The 18,835-nt window shown below is 55.7% G+C and overlaps 1 protein-coding gene across 4 annotated transcripts in view; it reads left to right on the plus strand.

Annotated features, from left to right (window-relative positions):
- The first annotated feature begins 6,042 nt into the window (after nt 1-6,042).
- ST3GAL4 (ST3 beta-galactoside alpha-2,3-sialyltransferase 4) overlaps nt 6,043-18,835 on the plus strand; it is a 38,453-nt gene continuing 25,660 nt past the window's right edge. The window contains exons 1-2 of one of the 4 annotated variants that reach the window (XM_047754088.1): nt 6,043-6,234; nt 14,291-14,378. Coding sequence is in view for 3 of the 4 variants with exons in the window: in XM_047754087.1 (XP_047610043.1) it covers nt 14,326-14,378; nt 15,531-15,600 (123 nt within the window). In the remaining variant the exon portion in view is untranslated. Of the gene's footprint in view, nt 6,235-14,290; nt 14,379-15,530; nt 15,601-18,835 lie in introns of those variants that run through there. The other 3 variants (XM_047754087.1, XM_047754085.1, XM_047754086.1) reach the window with 3 other exon arrangements.

Genomic DNA, 18,835 nt, shown 5'->3' on the forward strand with positions numbered 1-18,835 from the left:
GGAACAGCCCTGCAGGTGGAAACTGCTCTGGGAGATGTCAGGAGCACAGCCAAGACCCCAGCAGTGGCTAGGGGCACTGCCCACAAGAATGTTGGCCTCTTTTTAAATTTTTTTTATTTTACTTTTTTTTGGATTTTAGGGTCATACTCGCAGCATGTGAAAGTTCCCAGACTAGGGGTCAAATCGGAGCTACAGTTTAGCTGCTGGCCTACGCCTCAGCCATAGCAATGTGCGATCTGAGCTGTGTCTGTGACTTACACCCCAGCTCATGGCAATGCTGGATCCTTAACCCACTGAGCAGAGCCAGGGATCGAACTCACATCCTCATGGATACTAATCAGATGTGTTACTACTGAGCCACAGTGGGAACTCCAAGAAGGTTGCTTTTACTTCTGCATACAGCCAGTTGGATGTGAGGGGGGCTGTGATGATCTTGAGTCTCATCATCTGAGAGTGACCTACTTTGTTACCACCTAAAAACAGTTCCTTCGCTGCGACTCCGTCTTACCTGAGTCGTGGGACTCTTAAAGAGCTGTGGCGAAGAACTGCCAGAGTCGAGATGGCAGTTACTTTGTTAATCCTTGTCTAAACTTGTTTCTAGGGAGCGTTTGCCCCTAGGGGCTACAGGGGTCCAAGAGCAGCTCCCTCCGCCACACAGCACCCTGGGCCTGCAGCAACTGGGCCACCAGCTGAGACTTTTTACCTGCCCCCGAGGGAGCTCAGCTCTGAACCCGGTCTCCTGGGTCTCAGTGCAGGGCAGGCAGGATAAGAGGCAGCCCCGCCTTTGCCTAAGTTTTCCTTCTCTTTTCACTTTGCAGAACCCAGCATCCTGCCTCCCCAGAGGGCGTGTCCTGAGAAAGCAAGACCCAGTAACCCGCAGCCCCATCTTGAGTCAGGAGCAAATGCCAGCTCCTCTCTGGCAGTGTGTACATCTGTGCCATGCTAGACAGAGGGCCTCATTGCATTTAATTGCGTGCCCTCAGTGTGCGTGCCTGTGTCCCTTCTCTGCTGGGACAATGGTGGATGTCACCCTCCCAGATAAATCCTGGATGGCTGCCCACCGGCCACCAGGCCCCAGTTCTTGGCTGACTTTCTTCCCGGCTTGGTTAGGGAGGGACAGGAGCAGTTGGAGGCAGGACGGGAGTTCCTTGGCTCTTCTCAGTTTGCCCAAAAGTTTCCTCATAAAGCAAAATTGTTGAGTGTTCTCAACATTCCTTCATGAAACTGAGAAAAATAACATTTCAGGATGAGCTGGACAGTTAGTTCCACATTGTTTTTTTTTTTTGGTTGAATACAGATCCCTGGATAGAGAAGCAAATGAAGGAACAATTACATACAAAGTAATATTTGAAAAGGTTCGCTTGTAATAGTTCTATATCCAAAATATTTTAATATCTTTATTTCTGAATAGAGTTGGTGGAAGTCTGCTAACTCTACCTTCTCAGAAAAGACTAAATCTTTATTCCAGACGTGGACATAGAACACTAAAGTGCCCTTTCTTTTGTAAGAAGATGGTGATAATTCGCAGTAGTTAGGTTTTGTCGTTGGTGGTGTCTTTTTGTTTTTTGGCCACACCCATGGCATGTGGAAGTTCCCGGGCTCAGATCAAACCTGCAGCCAGAGCCACAACCCAAGCTGCTGCAGTGACAAAGCCAGATCCTTAACTGGCTGAGCCACAAGAAAATTCCAACAGCAGTTGTTTTTTAAATAGCCTCGCTTAGCAAAATAAAAGCCCATGTTTGTTCCATATTCTTAATGAAATTACACTGGATTCTGAAGTCCATGTAAACTTGAAGTTAGCAAATTTTAACCACTTTTTAAAAATAATCCTGGGAGTTCTCTTGCGGTGCATTGACTTAAGGATCCAGCAGGGTCACTGCAGCAGCTTGGGTCACTGCCATGGCGAGGGTTCAATCCCTGGCCCTGGAAATTCCATATGACCACCCCCCCAAAAAAACAAAACAAAACAAAACAAAAATAATCATGGGCTGACTTTGTTTAAAGTGTTTCATTTTAATAAACAGTTTTGAACTTTTTTTTTTTTTTAAGCAAGAATATAGAGCTAGAACTCTGATGGAGCTTACAATTTAGTGAGGCACATAGGCATAATTACAAAGTAAGTTCGCAAGTGGTGAGTACCTTGAAAAAAAGCAGAGGGGACTGTGGGAGCTGAGCCAAGGGAAGCCAGACTTCCAGCTAAAACTTGAGAGCCAGTTGGCCAGCACAAGCCAAAGCCCAATAGAAGGGAGACCAGGCTCAGCATGGCTGGGAACCTAAAACTTGGCTTCTTGCATGGGGTACCCACGTCCACTAGCACCCTGGCCAGTTTTTCGTTCAGAACAGTGAGGAAGAAATGAAAGTCAAGGCTAAGAGGAAATTTCTTAGCATTCTGTTCCATCTTTTTTTGAGAGCTGGTATAGAATTTGCACCTTAACCAAACATGATCTTGGGCAAATTATATAACTGCTCCTAAGCTGGCAGCGATAGCAGTGCCTACCTTGAGGAGTTTGGTGAGTATTAAATAAGAGCATTTTATGGACATAGTAAGAGCTCATAAATGTTAGCTGCTATTTTCCTACCGTGAGAAGGGCCTAAAGAATGCAGCCAGAGATATTTGGGTTAGATATTAAAAAGGACTTCCGGATCAGAAGGCAATGAAATCCTAGATTATGCAGTGGAGTCATAGCAACCAAGAGACTTGAAGGCAAAAAGCAAGCCATAAACTATCTGTGGTTAATTGATCGTGGCCCCAAACAGAGACAAGGGCCGTGTGCAATGACTTCTCAGGACCTCTTCTAGCCAACAGGTTCCTGGAGTGCACTTTTGCCTTGGCCTACTAGCAGTTTCTAAGACTACAATAGTGATGTCCGCTGCTATTGAGAACCCTGGGAACAGCTCAGCTCCAAGTCCAGCCATATAAATCTGATAAAAATAGAGCTGAAACACCATGCCGGAGTTGCTATTTTTAAAAGCATCTGAGATGCTGGATTGGGTTTATTTCTTCCTCAAACAGCATCTTGCTGTTCCCTCCTCCTGGTGGGCAGGATGCTAACGTGGCACGTGTGAGGGACGGGAGCCAAGAGCTTGTGAGGCACATGTGTCAAGTGGCTCCATGCCTCCCGGCCACACCCCTGCCCACCAGGGAGGAGCCAGGGCCCAGGGCCTCTCAGTTCCAGATGCACCTGCCCCTCCCATGCCCCCTGTTCCTCTGTCTCCTCCCTCTGCTTCTGAGAGAGGCCCCTCTGGTTGCCCCAGCAAGGCGGTGTCCTCCACTTCCTCCGGAGCAGAGACAGAGAGGTAAAGGGGGCAAAAGAGGTGGGGATAGAGACAGCGTGGCTCGGAAGGGACTGGGACCCAGATAACTGATCCTCAAGTTGTCTCGATACGCCCATGGCACAGCTGGCCCTTGACAGGAGCAGTTTTAGGAGCCCAAGCCCCCCTTACCACCCCCCCTGCCCCCACATCACCTCTTGATGAGCAACCCACAGGGCCTTACAGATGGGCCAGAGGGGCAGTAAAGCTGGGAGGGGCTGCAGGTAAAGGGTACCAGAGTCGCTTTCCTCCTGCGTCACAGATCATATAGGTTCTAAGCAGCTAGCTAAGCATCTGGCTGTGCCGTTAAGACACTGGAGGGGAAAGATCATGAGTAAGCACCCTGTGGCCTAAGGGGAGGAGTCAGGATTACAGTTAGCTTCTGGGCACCCAGTAACCAGGCCTGGGATGAGCTGGGGTGGGGGAAGGGAGGCGATCGGAATATAGATTATAGGTTAGAGGAGGGATTCCACATTCATAACAGCACACAATTTATAACACCTTTAACTGCCCCAGCAAATTTACATCCATTGCCTAATTTAATGTCAACAACAGCCCTTTGAATAAGTGCAGCTATTTCCCTTTTTATTTTCTAGTAAGAAAATTAAAGGTATTTAGCGACCGAGGCAGACTTGGAAATCAGGGCTCCAGGAGCAAAAGTTGGCCATTCAGTTCTCTTTGCCTGCTGAATGAAGATTACGGGGTTCAGAATAAGAAGTGCCAGCTGTGTTTAGATCTAGTTCATTAAAGACTTGGCAAAGTTTATGGGAGTTCCCTTTATGGTGCAGCGGAAACGAATCCGACTAGCATCCATGAGCATGAAGGTTCAATCCCTGGCCTCGCTCCGTGGGTTGGGGATCCAGCATTACCATGAGCTGTGGTGCAGGTCGCAGACGCAGCTCGGATCCCACACTACTGTGGCTGTGGTGTAGGCCATCAGCAGTAGGTCTCATTTGACCCCTAGCCTGGGAACTTCTATATGCCACGGGTGTGGCCCTGAAGAATGAAAAAAAAGAGAAGACTTTACAAAGTTTAGAAGCTGGGCTGATTCTCAGTCCAGCTCTGCCAGACTCACCTAGTGGCTTTGGTAGGTTGCTTACTCTTTTGGGGCCAGTTTTCCAGCCTGTGCAACAGGGAGGCAACTCCCTCTTTCTCTAGCCTTGCTCAGGGCAGTTTTTTTCATTGTGTTCTTTTCTACTAGCTTAGTGCCATGACTGGTGCTGATACACAGCAAATTTTTTTTCTTCTATTTTAGGGCTGCACCCACAGCATATGGAGGTTTCGAGGCCAGGGGTCGAATCAGAGCTACAGATGCCTGCCTACACAAAAGCCACAGCAACGCAGGACCCGAGCCACGTCTGTGACCTACACCACAGCTCACGGCAACGCCGGATCCTTAACCCACTGAGCAAGGCCAGGGATCAAGCCTGCATCCTCATGGATCCTAATCAGGTTTGTTAACTGCTGAGCCACAAAGGGAACTTCTGATACAACGTAAATGTTGAATGGATGCTTGATTGACAAAGCCAAAGGCTTCCATTCAGACATATTAAGTTAGCCACTGGTGGAAGGCAGAAAAAGCCTCTGGCCACGCAATGTGTGAGTTAGGATGCACAGCCACCGGGAAGAGATGGGGAGGCCACCTATCTTCACCCTCCCTTCTCTGCTTTGCTCAGGCAGACTGAGCTTCCTCTGCTATCTGGTCTCAGTCCAGAACCCTCCAGTTTCTGCTAAAGCAAGCCTTGAGCTGGCACTTCTGTGAACCCCTTTTGTCAGTTATTCACCTTAAACTTAGACACATCCTGTCCTCACTTATTCTTGAGTAGGAGTCCACTGTGAGCCTTCACTCTGTCACGGGATGGTAAGCTTTCTTGCGAGGGGGTCTTACGTTTTCTTTGGAGCCCTGGAGCCCTCAGCATCAGACAGTTCATACTAAAGCCTCAGTTAACAGTGCTGACCTAAGAAAGAGTGTCCTGGGGGCTATGGATTATCCTGTGGGTGACTTCTGGACTGTTCTTTGGCCTGAGTAGTTCTCAGGTTTGACTGGGGTGTGTGAGGCCCCAGGAACCAGGGTAAGGGCCTGATGGGGTTTCCCCTGGAGACAGGATGCCTGGCGTCTTAAGTAAGGAACAGAAACTGAGAAGCTTTCTCTAGGCCAAGATAGGGTGTGCAAAAAAGGTGCAGGAGGAAGAGTTTCTGGGCAGAGCAAGGGCCCAGGGCCCAGTCCAGGGAACGTGGCCCCTGTGCATTGGTGGTGGCGGTGGCGGGGGTGGCCCTCCCTCTACTGTGCTTCACTTTCCCGAGTGAGGGAAGGACACGGTTCAGCGCGCGGGAGAGCAGAGAACCCTTTGTTGGGTCTCATTGTTCCCAGGAGAGTGTGCAAAGGCTGCATAGGGCACATCCATCCTGTGCCACTCACAGGCTGCGCCCGCCAGAACTCTACTCTCATCCCTCCCAGCCTCCTCTCCCGCCCCTCTGCGCCTGCCCGGTCGGTTGACCCCTCTGCGCCCCTCGATCCCGAGCCCCGCCGCCTGCCTGCACCCTCTGGCCCCCACGGCTCCCGCACCATCCGGAGCCGCCCGGCATCGCCCCGCCCGTACGCGGGGTTGCCCCAGCCCTTCCTCCTCCTCCACTCCGCCCTCCCTCCTCCTCCTCCTCTACCCGCCCGCTCCCCGTCGGCTCCCCGGCAGTGTGCGCAAGCGTGTCCGGCCCCTTCCCCGCCCCGCTCCCGGGCCCGAGCCGGAGCCCGGGCCCCCGCCTCCCAGCAGGCGGACTTGCCTGCTCCCAGGCCGGCCCCTCGTCCGGGACAGGGGCCCGGGCCGAGCGGAGCCGCCGCGCTAGCGCCGCGCCTCTAGCCCGTGCGCCTAGCGGATCGGAGCTGCGCGCGGAACTGTCCTGCCCCGCCCCGCGCTACCCGCGAGGGTGAGTACGCGGCGGCGGGTCCCCGCGGGCCCGCGAGGGAGGGCGGGGAGCTCTTCCAGGTCCCGGCCGCCCGGCGCCGCGGCCGAGGAGGGGTCGGGCTGGGCACGTGGACGCCGCAAGGGTCCGGGTCCGGGTGGGGCCGCCACAGCTCTGGGATATTTTGCCCTGGACCAGATTTTCGCGGGAAGCCGATTCTCTTTGCTCCCTGGGAGTGAGGAAACAGGACGATCTTCTTCTCGGGAAAGTTTCTAGCCCCCACCCCTGCGCCCCGGCTGAAGAGGCATCCCGCCTTCAGCATCCTCTGAGCCATGGTTTCTCCCCACAACTACCCCACTAAGTCTGGGAGATCCGCCGGCCGGCTTTGCTGGAGATGACAGGCTTTGCTGGGTCTCCTGTGTGCAGGAGTCCCAAGGTCGCCAAGCAGAGCCCAAAGGTAGGGGCTGCTGGCGGCCGACTGCCGGTGTCCAGGACAGCAGGTCCACGTGGTTGGGGGTATTTAGGCATAGGCCACTGTGCCTCAGAGATGCCTGGCTGCTGGGCAGTGAGGAGGGATGGAGTTGGAGTGAAGGTGGAACACAGCTGAGGGCAGATTCCCTGGCTCATCTGTCTGTGCTCTGTGCCCCCCTGGGACCCCTGCTATCTGGGACCTCCTGAGCTGCCAGCGTGTCTGCCAGGACTGCCCCCTCCATTCTCAGTTTTGGAGGAGGCTGTGTCTGGGCCATCTGAGGCCTGCTCTCCTGCTGAAGCTTCTTCCTCTGTCCCACAGACTGGGTCCTGAGTGCTGGGGTAGAGGGCTCCTGCCGGAAGGCTGGGGCTATAGGCAGCGTCTGGGTGCTCAGCCATGCCCGCCTGACCTCATGACCACCCACAGGCTGGCACCCCCACAGGCTTCTCAGGGAAGCCTGTGCTTTCCACCACTGGAGGGAGGCACATTGTGGAAGCCAAGTTCAGGCAGACTTATTCTTTGCGGAACCTTGGGAACAGGCCTGGTATGGCTAGGATGTCACAGGAGGCACAAGTGCCGCTCTCTCCTGAGCTGTGCTGTGCCACCTGCCTCCTCCAGGCCCCGGCCCTGGCATCAGAGGGGAGATCATAAACAAGTTGATAGGTGCCAAGTACTGTAGAAGGTGCCTGCACAGAGCGCGGCAGAGGTATGTGAGTGTTTGCTGTTAGTAACATCTCTCCCACACGCTAACTCTCCAGAGCTGCCCCATAATTCTAAAGAGGGTGCCTAGGAGGTGCCAGCTGTGCAGGGCCCAGAAGTTAACTTCTGGGGCTTTTGCTCTTTGTGGGAGCTGGTCTGACCTGTTCCAGCTCCGCTCATGTCTCCACTGCCAGGCCCTCAGCATCAGCGTGGTGGGTGGGAGATCTGAGGCTATCTCCTGACCCCTGGCTCTCCCTCCCAGCAGTTGAGGGGCAGCCCGCAGGGCGGGGCCGTCCCCCCAGAGTCCAGGTTGCCAGGAGTTAGGAGGGGAGGGCAGAGGAAAGGAGCTGGGGAAATAGCGTGTGAGTTTCCTGCTTGGACCGAGGACTGAGGACAGGGCCACGGGGCCCTGTGCCCACGAGTGGAGGCCCAGGCTGAGGAAGTCCTCAGCGCCTTCTGGGCTGCCTTGTGTTCCCTCACTCTCCCCCTTCCCTACCCAAAGCAGTGACTCACTTCCCACTCCTCGGGAGCTGAGTTCCTTGGCCTTGCCACACTCCCAGCCCTTTTAGATCCCTAGGATCCACTTTTCCAGTAGAACCGAGAATCTGCTCCTTTTAGCATTAACAAATCTTGCAAGGACTCTCCCTTCCTCAGCTGGAGCAGGACACTCCCTTCCTGTGTCCAGCTTAACCGGGGGTCATCTGTGGTTTAGAGTGGCCTGGCATCTGCCCTGCCCTGAGTGCCCACTCGGGCCCTCTCTGGGCATGTTCTCTGGGTGAACGCCTCTCAGAGCGGTTCAAAATTTGCCCCCCGCCATCGTCGAGGGGGAGGGTTCTGTCCACCTCTGAATAATTCCCCACGGGGAATGGAGGGCTCCAGCCTCCTGAAAGGCACCCTTCAGATCAGTGTGCCAGAGAGTCCCCGAGTCTGTGACCAAGGCAGCCACCAGAACCCAGCTGAGTTCCTACCCCGGGGAGCAGGGCGGTCAGGGGGGCGGCACGCAGAAATAACCCCAGGCCTGCCCCTCCCTTCTCACCTCCCCAGCTGCCCTGGGGTCGCATTGCCCTGCAGCAGCTAGCTGGCTTCTCATGCCCCTTGACCTCAGGGTCCTCCGTCCTTCTCGGACTCATGGCCTTGACCTGAAAGTTTTGGTTTCCTTGAGGAAATGATGAGGGCAGGCAGGTTTTGGTGGCCACAGTCATGATTTCCTCTCTCTTGGTTGTCATCTCTTCCTGGAGGTGCTGGGCACTTCTGTGTGAGTGTTCTGAGTGACCCTGGAGGGGCCTCTGGCCACCCCTGGCCTCAGGTTCACTCTCGGCCTGCACCACATTTCCAGTGTGTGTATGAGTGTGAGTGACGCTGTTTTTTCTACAGAGGGAGGAAGTGGTCAAATGTGTGAGCAGCTGAATGTGATGCCTGGACTCCAGCCAGTGCCATGGGCCTCTGACTGGCGCCCCTGAGGCCTGCAGGGGGTGAACTCTGCCAGGGGGTGTGTGAGGTTGATCGCTCTCAGAGTGCGGAGGGCCAGGCAGAGCTGCAGGTGTCCCATCAGTCTTGGCCCCTCACCTGGGACCAGGAGACCCAGAGCCAAATGACTGTCCTATCTCCTGCACCTCCACAAAGCCACCCTGAGAGAGATGATCTGACTGCTCCAGCATCTGAGGCGCTGGAGGGTTAGGAGGGTGCTGCTGCCAGGGCAGGAGGTTTGCCCCGGGGCCTTGAGGGTGAGGAAGGCCTGGGCTGTAGGATCATCTCTTCTTCCTGCCTCTAGCTTTACTCCGAAGCCCGAGTGGGTCCGGGGACTCCTGCAGGGATGGGGAGGACGTTGCTAGAAGGAAGACAGGGAGCCGTTTGCAGAGCGCTGGGCCAGCACACTGTTGCTTCTGCCTTGGTTCCAAACCCTCCTCCAGGGTGTGGGTTCAGGGACCTGTCGTGATCGTCCTTATGCTCATGGTCTGCTCTGTGTCCTCTGCCAGTGTAGCCTCTGCAAATACATGTCCTTATAATAAAAAGGGACTTCACAAATAATGAAAGCAGTCACAATTTTTCTATCAAGCACTTATTAAAAAGCCTGGCCCAGGAGTTCCTGTCATGGCTCAGCAGGTTAAGAACCCAGCTAGCATCTATGAAGATGCGGGTTTGATCCCTGGCCTTGCCCAGTGGGTCGGAGATCCGGTGTTGCCGTGAGCTGTGGTATAGGTTGCAGATGCGGCTCAGATCCCCCATTGCTGCGGCTGTGGTGTAGGCTGGCAGCTACAGCTCCGATTGGACCCCTAGCCTGGGAACTTCCATACACTGTAGGTGTGGCCCTAAAATAATAAAATAAAATAAAGTAAAATAAAATAAATAGTCTGGACGAGTAAGCCTTAAAAAAAAATGCTATCCACTTATTTACATCCCTTCGTGTAAGTGCACATAACCCTTTCATTAAGCCCGTTTGTAATTGAAGATGTGGAGGCTCAGAGAAATTGAACCACTTGGCCAAGGTCACACAGCTCCTAATCAGCCGACCTGGGACTCATACCTAGGCCTGTTTCCAAAACCTGCACTTTTCAGCCCTGTTCTCTTCGGCTCCCCAAGCTCGTCTTACTCCGCCCTGTGACCCTTGAAGAGGCCGAGGCTCAGAGGTGTGAAAGGGTTTGCTCAAGGCCACAGGATGTTGGTGACAAAGGGGAACACAGTCCTCCTAATGCCCAGCCCAGAGCTCTGTGCGACCCTGAGCCCCACATCTGGCCCTGCTGGTCCTGGCTCCCTGTCCCCCGAGTCCAGGCCCCGGGCTCCTCTCAGCTGGGCAGGGCCTGTTCGCCTTCCTTCCTCCCCGCTGCGGCCCCTCCGAGCCCTTGCCAGCCCCCACCTCTCCCACTTTCCCGCCGGTAATTGCTTCCATCTGGCCTGTCTGCCGGTTCCTCTTCCTTGAAAATGCAGCTCCCCGGCTGCTGCCCACAAGGCTGCAAGACCTCATCTACCACCACAGCGACACATGGGGAAGGGGAGGAGTCCCAAGGGGTCTGAGCCCGGGGGACCCTGCCAAGGTGGCTGCTCCTGGCGTCTGGCCTCCCCAGATTCCCTCCAGGCTGCAGCATCTTTGCTCCTGGGCTCTCCTGGCCCCCGTCCTGGCTCAAGGCCAGAGAGGCCCCTCGAGGACCTGCTTCCCCTGTGCCCCTTAGAGGTCGCTCAGGTCAGGAGGAGGGAGGCTGGGTCAGGAGGGGACAGTGGGAGAGATGTAGGAGCCAGCAGGGGCCCACCCTGGGAACCCATGGGTCAAGGGTCATGGGAAGGGAGCAAAGCAGGAGACAGGTGGTGGCAGAGACTGAGGGACCCGGGACATCTGGGCAAGTGAGAGTAGTTGATACAGAAATAGCAGAACTAGAGATGAGCTTCACATTTTGTTGTGATAGAAGATGAAACGTGCCTCGGCTGGGTGGGGAGGGACCCAGGTCCTCAGTGTGGTCATCTGGAGGTTTCAGGAGCAGACCTCTGCCTCTGGAGGGGGCAAGTGCCGTATTGCCGAACATGTTCAAGCTTGGACCCATGACCTTGACGGGGATGGTGCAGAGGTGTTGCAGGCATTGGAGGGCACATTTGTGGTGTGGGATGGGTTTGAAAACTTGCAAGGCTTTTTCTTCCCTGAGATTTTAGGGGTTTGTATAACCTCCCGGAAGCTCTCATGTTTGTTGCCATGTTCTTCATGCCTGGCATGATGTCTAGCAAATAATAAGTGTTTAGTAAATATTTGTATGATGAGCAGATGGAGGATGGAGGTCGAGTATTCCGACCTTGTCCTCACTGTGCCCCTGCTTCGCTTTTCCCTCTTTTCTTGGGGCAAAGGGAGAAGAGTTTCTCTTTTGACAGCTGAGCTCTTTGTCCAAGGGCCTGCCCCTGCAGCCCATTCAGACACCACAGAGGCAGGCAGGAGACCTGGGGGGTGGGGGGTGGGGCAGGAGTCTGCCCCCCCCCCCCCCCCCGCCGAGGGCATCCCCCCATTCCCCCATCCCGGGCCAGCTGATCACATTCCCGCCCCTGTCCTTCCTCCTCAGCCCAGCCTTCAGGACCTTGCACAGCCTGATCCTAACATCCCCTGCTGTCCCTATGTCAGCTCTCTCTTTATTTGGGTCCAAGAAAAGCACCCCCCGGGGTGGAACACTTTCAGGTGTCATTTCAGGAGTGGGGAGATCTCAGGAGTCGGGGTGGGTTGCCCCTGGCCTTGCTTCAACCCAAACAGTTTCCTTCTTCCACTGCATGGTGATTTTCCACATAAAATGTTTTTCTTTTCTTTTTTTTTTAGGGCCGCACCTGCAGCATGTGTTAGTTCCCAGGCTAGGGGTCAAATCAGAGCTATAGCTGCCAGCGTACACCACAGCCATAGCCATGCCAGATCTGAGCCACATCTTTGACCTCCACCATAGCACATGGCAATGCCAGATCCTTAACCCACTGAGCAAGGCCAGGGATCGAACCCACATCCTTATGGATGCTTTACAGCCGAGCAACAAGGGGAACTCCTCTTTTAAAAAAATTTTTTTTTTCATTAAGGTATAGCTGATTTACAATGTTCCTACAATAAGTACACGTTCGTTGTTTTTTTTGTTTGTTTTTTTTCCATTTTCCATCATGTTCTAACCCAAGAGACTGGATAGAGTTCCCTGTGCTGTACAGCAGGACCCCATCATCTGTCTGTTCTAAATGTAACCGTCTGCATCTACCAACCCCAAAGTCCCCCACTGTCCCCCTCCCTCCCCGCCTCCCCTGGCAAACACAAGTCTGCCCTCCATGTCCATGATCTGTTTCTGTTTTGTAGATAGATTGTTTGTGCCATATTTTACACATAAGATTTCATTTGAAAGTGGGACAAAGGGTGTCTTGGCTTAAAAATATTTTTATTTGGGTATTCCCTGGTGTGGATCTGGTGTTGCCACTACTGTGGCTTGGGTCTTGCTATGGGGCAGGTTTTATCCCCGGCCCAGAAACTTCCACTTGCTGTGAGTACAGACAAACTTTTTTTTTTTTTTCCATTTGAAAACCCCCATTGGGTTCCAGTAGGACTTTTCTTACTTCCCCAGCCATGTGTTTTCAGCTCCTCGCCTCTGCTCCCACTGTCCCCTGACAGTGGCTTGGGCCCAGTTGGCAGCCCGCTTTCTAGATGGCAGATGTCTTCAGCATCCTGCATGGGCCTGCTCTGAGGCCTCCTTGATGGCCATGTACACTTGTCACTTCCCCTGTTCCCTCCACTCTCCCCCGACAGGTACTAACTTGTGACATCAGGAGACCCTGCTCCCCATGAGCCCAGAGGGGCTCAGATGGGGCTGGGAGGGCAGGGCTCTGAGACGGGTGGATTGTGTGCTTTCCCAGGCTGCACAGCCTTGGATCCGACAGAGCCTCTGTTTCTCCTCTGAGCAACTCACACTTGTGAATGTTTCAGATAACATCTCAGCGCCGGGGGTCCAGCCGGTGGTGGGCTTTCTGTGATTCAGGGCAGGGCCCAGAGATGGAAGAGTGCCTTCCTCCCTGGCCAGCAACCCAGGCAGGTGGACTTTGTTGCCTCTGTCTGCTCCCAGCTGTGTGGCCTCAGGCAGGACTGGGGCTTTGGTTCGCCATCAGATTCTCCATCTGACAGTTGGACTAATAGCATCTGCTGAGGCTCCTGGGATCATGGATGATAGCCATGTACAGGCTGGCAGTGTGGGTCGCTCAGAGGTCTGGGCTGATGTTTAGACTGTAGCATAGGACCTGCCACTATCTTACTCCCGTTGAATCCCCAGCACCCAGCACCGCGCACAGTATCCTGTAGTAGCTCTTTCCTTTTGCAAAGGAGGGCGCTGGGATTCAGAAAAATACCTTGCTGTTCAGGGTCACAGAGCGACCCTACCCCAGTCAGGGGCTACCTCAGGAGCAGCCCTGGACCTCTCTGGAGCTCCATCCCACCCCTGCCCCCATCTGTCCCTTCTCTGAGGCCCTGGTTTGTCCTCCAGGTTCTAAAGATCTGGGATTGTTGAGGCTGAAACCCCCGGGGCGGGGCTGACAGTGGGACTGGGTGGGGTGGGGCCAGTGCTCTGGAAACTCCCCTCCCTCCCTGTCCTGCTTTTCCTTGACCTGCTGTCCCTTGCTGAGAGGGTGTGTGAGGGCTGCTGGGGGGTTCATGGAGGGGAGCTAGCTCAGAGGCTGTGTGGGCCCTTCTCTCCACACTGGGTCCTCTTTCCCTTTATTTATTTTTTGTCTTTTTTGTCTTTTTAGGGGCCCACGTGGGGTATATGGAGGTTCCCAGGCTAGGGATCCAATCAGAGCTGTAGCTGCCGGCCTACACCACAGCCACAGCAACATGGGATCCGAGCCACGTCTGCGACCTACCTACACCACAGCTCATGGCAACCCGGGATCCTTAACCTGCTGAGCGAGGCCAGGGATTGAACCCACAACCTCATGGTTCCTAGTCGGATTCATTTCTGCTGCTCCACAACACCAACTCCCCTCTTTCCCTTCCTTTAGAGTTCTCTCTCCTCCTCCTCCCGCTATCCCTCTTCCTCCGTGCCTGTCTCCTCTTCTTTCCCTTTCTTGTCTCTCCCGCCCCTCCCCAGGCCTCGGCTTCCACCCTGCCCTGCCTCGCAAGGCGGCTGGGCTTCAGGTGGGCGTCCTGCAGGCTGTGAAGGTTCAGGAGCACTTTCTTTTGCTGGCAGCCTCAGCATTTTGAGTGAGATGGCTCTTCCAGCCGTTGGGTCTGGTGAAGGGACAGAGCCCGCCCCAAATGTGGAGGGCTCTGATCTTAAGCTCAGCTTCCCGGGTCCTCAGCACCTTCTTGGCCATCTTCCTGGGCAGGAAGGTGGGATCTGGTCCTGGAGCCAGAGAGCCTCCAAGGAAGAGCCGGCTGGTGGAGCTTCTCTGGGCTCTGACTTCTGCCCTCTGCCCTCCTCTCTCCAGAGCACAATCTTTTTCCCCCAAAGGTACCTGCTGGGATGGAGGAGGCTGGCCAGAGCAGGGAGGAGATTTCTGCTCAGATGCTTTCCAGGTGAGCACATACAGCGAGAGTGTGTGTGTGAGAGAGAGTTCGCACACACGCTATAAGTGTGCAAATGAGTGTGTACATGGGTTGTGTGGCAGAGAAGACACAGGCCTGTATCCATGTATGCAGAAGAAGGGGGTGCACTGGTATGGGTCTGGGCCCCCCTCCAGGCCTTCACTGTGCAGCTCTGCTCTTAGCCCAGATCTCTCGCCTCTGGGCTTTGCACTGAGGCTTTGCTCTGTCTTGGGGGCCAGCTGGTCCCCTGCTGTGGTCTCACGCAGTGGTGACTGATCCCTGGCCACCCATTCAGCTGCCTGGGGGCCTTGGGACCGGTGTTTGCCCCCACCTCCCCAAATGGAGGCGTGTGGGGGCTTCCTGCCCGACGTCTCAACTCTGCCAAGGCGGAGGGAATGGAGAACAGCTGCGCTGGCTGAGCCCGGCTCTCCGTATGGATTTGGTTTGACAACAAAGCTCCCTCTGTGTGTTCTCAGGCCCCTTACATAACCAGGGCCGGGGAGGCAGGCAGGAGGCGTTGGAGACGGGGACAAGGAGACACCAGGATGGGGTGGCTGGAAAGGGGACAGGGGCTGGGAGGAGAGGGGAGGGCAGTGAGAGAGATCGACCACTGAGAAGGAGGAAGAGTGGGAAGAGGGAGGAGAAGCGCCATGGTTCCACTTTCTGCCTCCCTGGGTGGGAAGAACACCGATTGCGGGGTCCTCTGACCTTGACCTGTTGATGCCTCGCCTTCCTTTCTGGGGCCCCACCTGTCAGTCCCGGACCTGCCGAGGACAGGGCTGTGTGCCCTTCGGGGAGGGAGGCCAGACAGGGCTTGGGCTGGGCCTGAGAGGTGTCCTATCCCACCCTGTAACCCATCACGTTCCTTAAAGAGGGATTCATTTTATGCCCCGGTCTCAGGCCTTCTGCTCCCTCCTCCTAGGCCCCGGGCCTGGCTCCGGAAGCCCCTCTGGCTACTCTGTCTGAAGTGCTGCTGAGGCTGAGGGTGTGCTGACCGCAGCCTCTGCCTCTACCCCTAAGGTGGCCCCAGGCTTTCCAGCTCCCCAGCCTCTATCCCTTCAGAGGCCCTGTGGCCCTGTCCCCTGTGCGCCACCTCCCTCTGAATAATCAGATGTTCTCTTCTCACCGTCACTGTCCCTGCAGCTGTCCAAATAGAGCCCGAAGAAAATGTTCTCTTTCCAGAACAGCTGGACTGACAGGCCGGGAAGGCCAGGTGAGCTGGCCAGGCTTGGCTGTGTTCTTGGGGGTGGGAGGCACCCTGATCCTGACAGCCCTTCGGCAGCAGGGAGCAATCCCACCTTCAGATGCCTGCGGCCGGGGCCGGTGGTGGCTTGGTCTCTTGGGTCTTCTTAGGGTCTGCGGCTCCTCTGTGCCTTAGTTTCTCCAAGTGCTCTGGCATCAGGTGTCCTTGCAAAGAGCCCCAGATGTGATCTGGCCCTGAGGGTGGTGCTTGTCCCCAGACCGCAGAGGACTAACCGTTCCCGTTCTTCCAGCCTGAGAACAAGGGTGGCTCCTAAAAGGGCAGAGAGAAGCTGCTGGCAAGGCCTGGGATTTTTCTGGGTGTGAATGACAGAGAACCCGGGGTTCTGGCTCTTTGCTTGACATCCCCTCGGCACCACCCTGCATTAGATTTACGGCGTCTTCCCAGGGACATTCTGTGGGACCCCAGGCCAGCGAGCAGTTTTGGGGAGAGGCAGTTGGGTTGGGCAAGGCCCAAACTGGCTGAGCAAGCCCTAGGCTCTGGAATCCTCAGTCCCACGGCCCTAACTGCCCCAGACCTGCCCTCTCTTCACTTCCCCAGGACTGGGTGCCAGGATGATGCTGGAATTGCTAATGCCTCAGGGCTTGAGCCCACAAGGGCTTGAACAGGGCAGGAGATGGCAGGGGAGGGCCGAGGAGTTTCCTGGATTTGCTTGTGGGAAGATCAAGTTTAGGCACAGGTGCAGAGAGGCTGGGACAGGCCGGGAGGATGGTGAGTGAGCCGTGGGTGCTGGCGGAGATGCCCTCCAGCAGCGCAGCGGCCTCTGCCCTGCTGCCTGACCTTAGCCATAGGCTGCCCCAGGACATCCCCCCAACCCTGGCCCCTGAGGACTCCCCTACCAGGCCCCATATCCTCCTCCTTTGCTTTTCTGTAGCCTCAGTCCACCTGAGAACGGCAGGGGCAGGTCCTCCTTCTCAGGAGCTGGGCTTGGCTGCCCCAGGGCCAGGAGTGCAGGGTTTCCCTTTACCCAACTTCTGGAGGTGAAGAGATCCCCAGAGGGCTGGCTGCACCACTCCCTGCCCTTCAGAGCTCCAGACTCCCTGACTATGACCCAAGGGACCTGCAGCCTGACAAACAAACTCGGCTGGAGCCAGAGCTGAAGTTGAAGGAACCTGCTGGGCAGTGCCCTGCATGAGGGATGGAGGAAGAGAGCGTCCTGGCAGAGGGGGCCCTGCAGGCCCCAGAGGCTGTATGTTGGGGCCGGAAGTGGGGCGGGCAGGGAGGAGGAGGAACGTGTGTGTGTGTGGGTGGTGGGGGGGAGGTCATGTTCCTCTGTGTTCATTCTGTGATGTCCTCCTGTGTTTGAGCAGGGATCCGTGTGTTTGTATTCAGTGAGGTCTTTGTAGGTTTTCAATACCGAGGACCAGAGCAGGGTTGGCCTGAGAAGAGGCTCAGAGTGTCTTCTCGGTGCCTTCTGGCTTTGGGGTGTGGATGGGGCTGTGGGTGCTCAGATCTGCCTCTGCGTTTCCGAGCGGGGGCTGGGTGAGCCTCTGGCAGGGAAGGCTCTGGCTCATCTCTCATAACCTGAGCACCAGCCAGCCCTCCTGACAGCCGCCCACCTGGGCCCTGCTCCAGAGGAACTGATGCAGAGACTGGCAGGTCTGCACCTTCCCCAGCGGCACCTAGAATGCTGGCCGCCCCTCCTCTTCCCTCATGGGTAACCTTAACTTTGAGGAGAGTTATATGGACAACTGTTTTGTCGAAAAGTCTTACTAATGTGAAGCAACCTCAGAAGGGCCTCTCTTACCAGCTTCTCCATTCCCAGGGGATAGGCTGATGCAGGAAACGGAGGTCTTGTTTTCCTTCTGCACGCTTTTATTTCTCTTCTAGAGACCTTATCTGGGGGTGTGGGTTGCCTGCCCCCCCCAATCCACAGCCTTCTCCTTTTGCCCTAATCTCATAGGCAGCAATCCTGACCCTGTTGGGGTCCTAATAGGTTCAGGCATGGACTCTCCCCTCCTGACGCCCTGAAGCCTCCTATTCCCAGAAGCACCCTTGCAGGCCCTTGTGTGTTGCAGGGCCGGTCAGGTGTTCCTGTGAGGGAAGGAGGGGGGCTTAGGTCCCGCAGAAGTGAGAGTCCTGCTGAAGCTAGAGGCCGGGGGACAGTGGTTTCTGTGCCTGAATCCCTGCTCCCAGATGCTCCAAAACATTGCCATGCCGATAGCCACCCGTCATGGGCCAGAGCTGGAATTTCATCCACCTCTGTGGGGATCCCAGGACTGAACTTTGCCCTGTACCCTCCTTGCTCGGGGACTTTGGGAGTACTGGCTCTGGAGAGGGGACTTTAACTATCAGAGGGCACACTGCACTGGAAGTGGGGTGTTGCACAGGTGAGGGCACTGCTCCAGAGGTGCTATGGGAGGAGGGGCCGCTCGGGGTGGGGGTGGGGCTGGGCTCTGTGCCGGCAGGGGGTCTGTGGCCACGCCCCTTGGGATGGCTCCAGGTGGGCAGATCAGGGGTCTAGCATCTTCTCTAGAAGGTGCTGTACCAGAGAGAGCAGCTTCTCCAGAGAGGCCTGCAGCGCACCCCTGAGCCTGCATAGTATGTGGGATCCATATTTTGTGTAGGCAGAGTCTGGATGGCAGTGCCCTCCCTATCCCGCCCCGCCCTGGCTGTGTGTCCTGTGTACCGTGTGCAGTAGGCACAGTGGCCAGGAGGAGAGGTGAGTGCGGTTGTGGTTGTGGTAGCAGGTGGGCGCTGTAGACCTCTCCCTGGGCTGGGCTGGGGCAGTGCCTGAGGGGAGAGGGGCTGCCTTGTGCTGGGCATGGGAGGAGGCCCAGACCAGGAGTCACCTTCAGCTTCTGGGGGCCGCTGAGGGCTTGCTCTGGGCCCTGCTGGGACTAAGGCTGTGGGCTTTCAATCCTGGGATGTGTTTTGAGGCTCACACGCCTCCCAGAGCTTGTTCTTGCTACTCCCATTTCACAGATGAGAAATCTGAGGCCCCAGAGATGCAGGACCTGTCTAGATCGACCCTAGACAGCTTCTCTCAATTCATGGGTGCTGCAGGGTGTGGGGCTTCTGATCCATTCAGCCTGCTTGAATTCTTTATTTCTGGAGACCTCAGGACCCTTCATGTATCTCTCTGTGCCTCAGTTTCCTCCTTTGTAAATCAGAATGAAAGAGGACTACCACATAGAGTGTTTTAAAAATTGAATAAGATGATGCATAAGAACTGCAGAAAAGCCCC

The sequence above is a fragment of the Phacochoerus africanus genome, chromosome 11, assembly GCF_016906955.1.
Source record: "Phacochoerus africanus isolate WHEZ1 chromosome 11, ROS_Pafr_v1, whole genome shotgun sequence".
Lineage (NCBI taxonomy): Eukaryota > Metazoa > Chordata > Mammalia > Artiodactyla > Suidae > Phacochoerus > Phacochoerus africanus.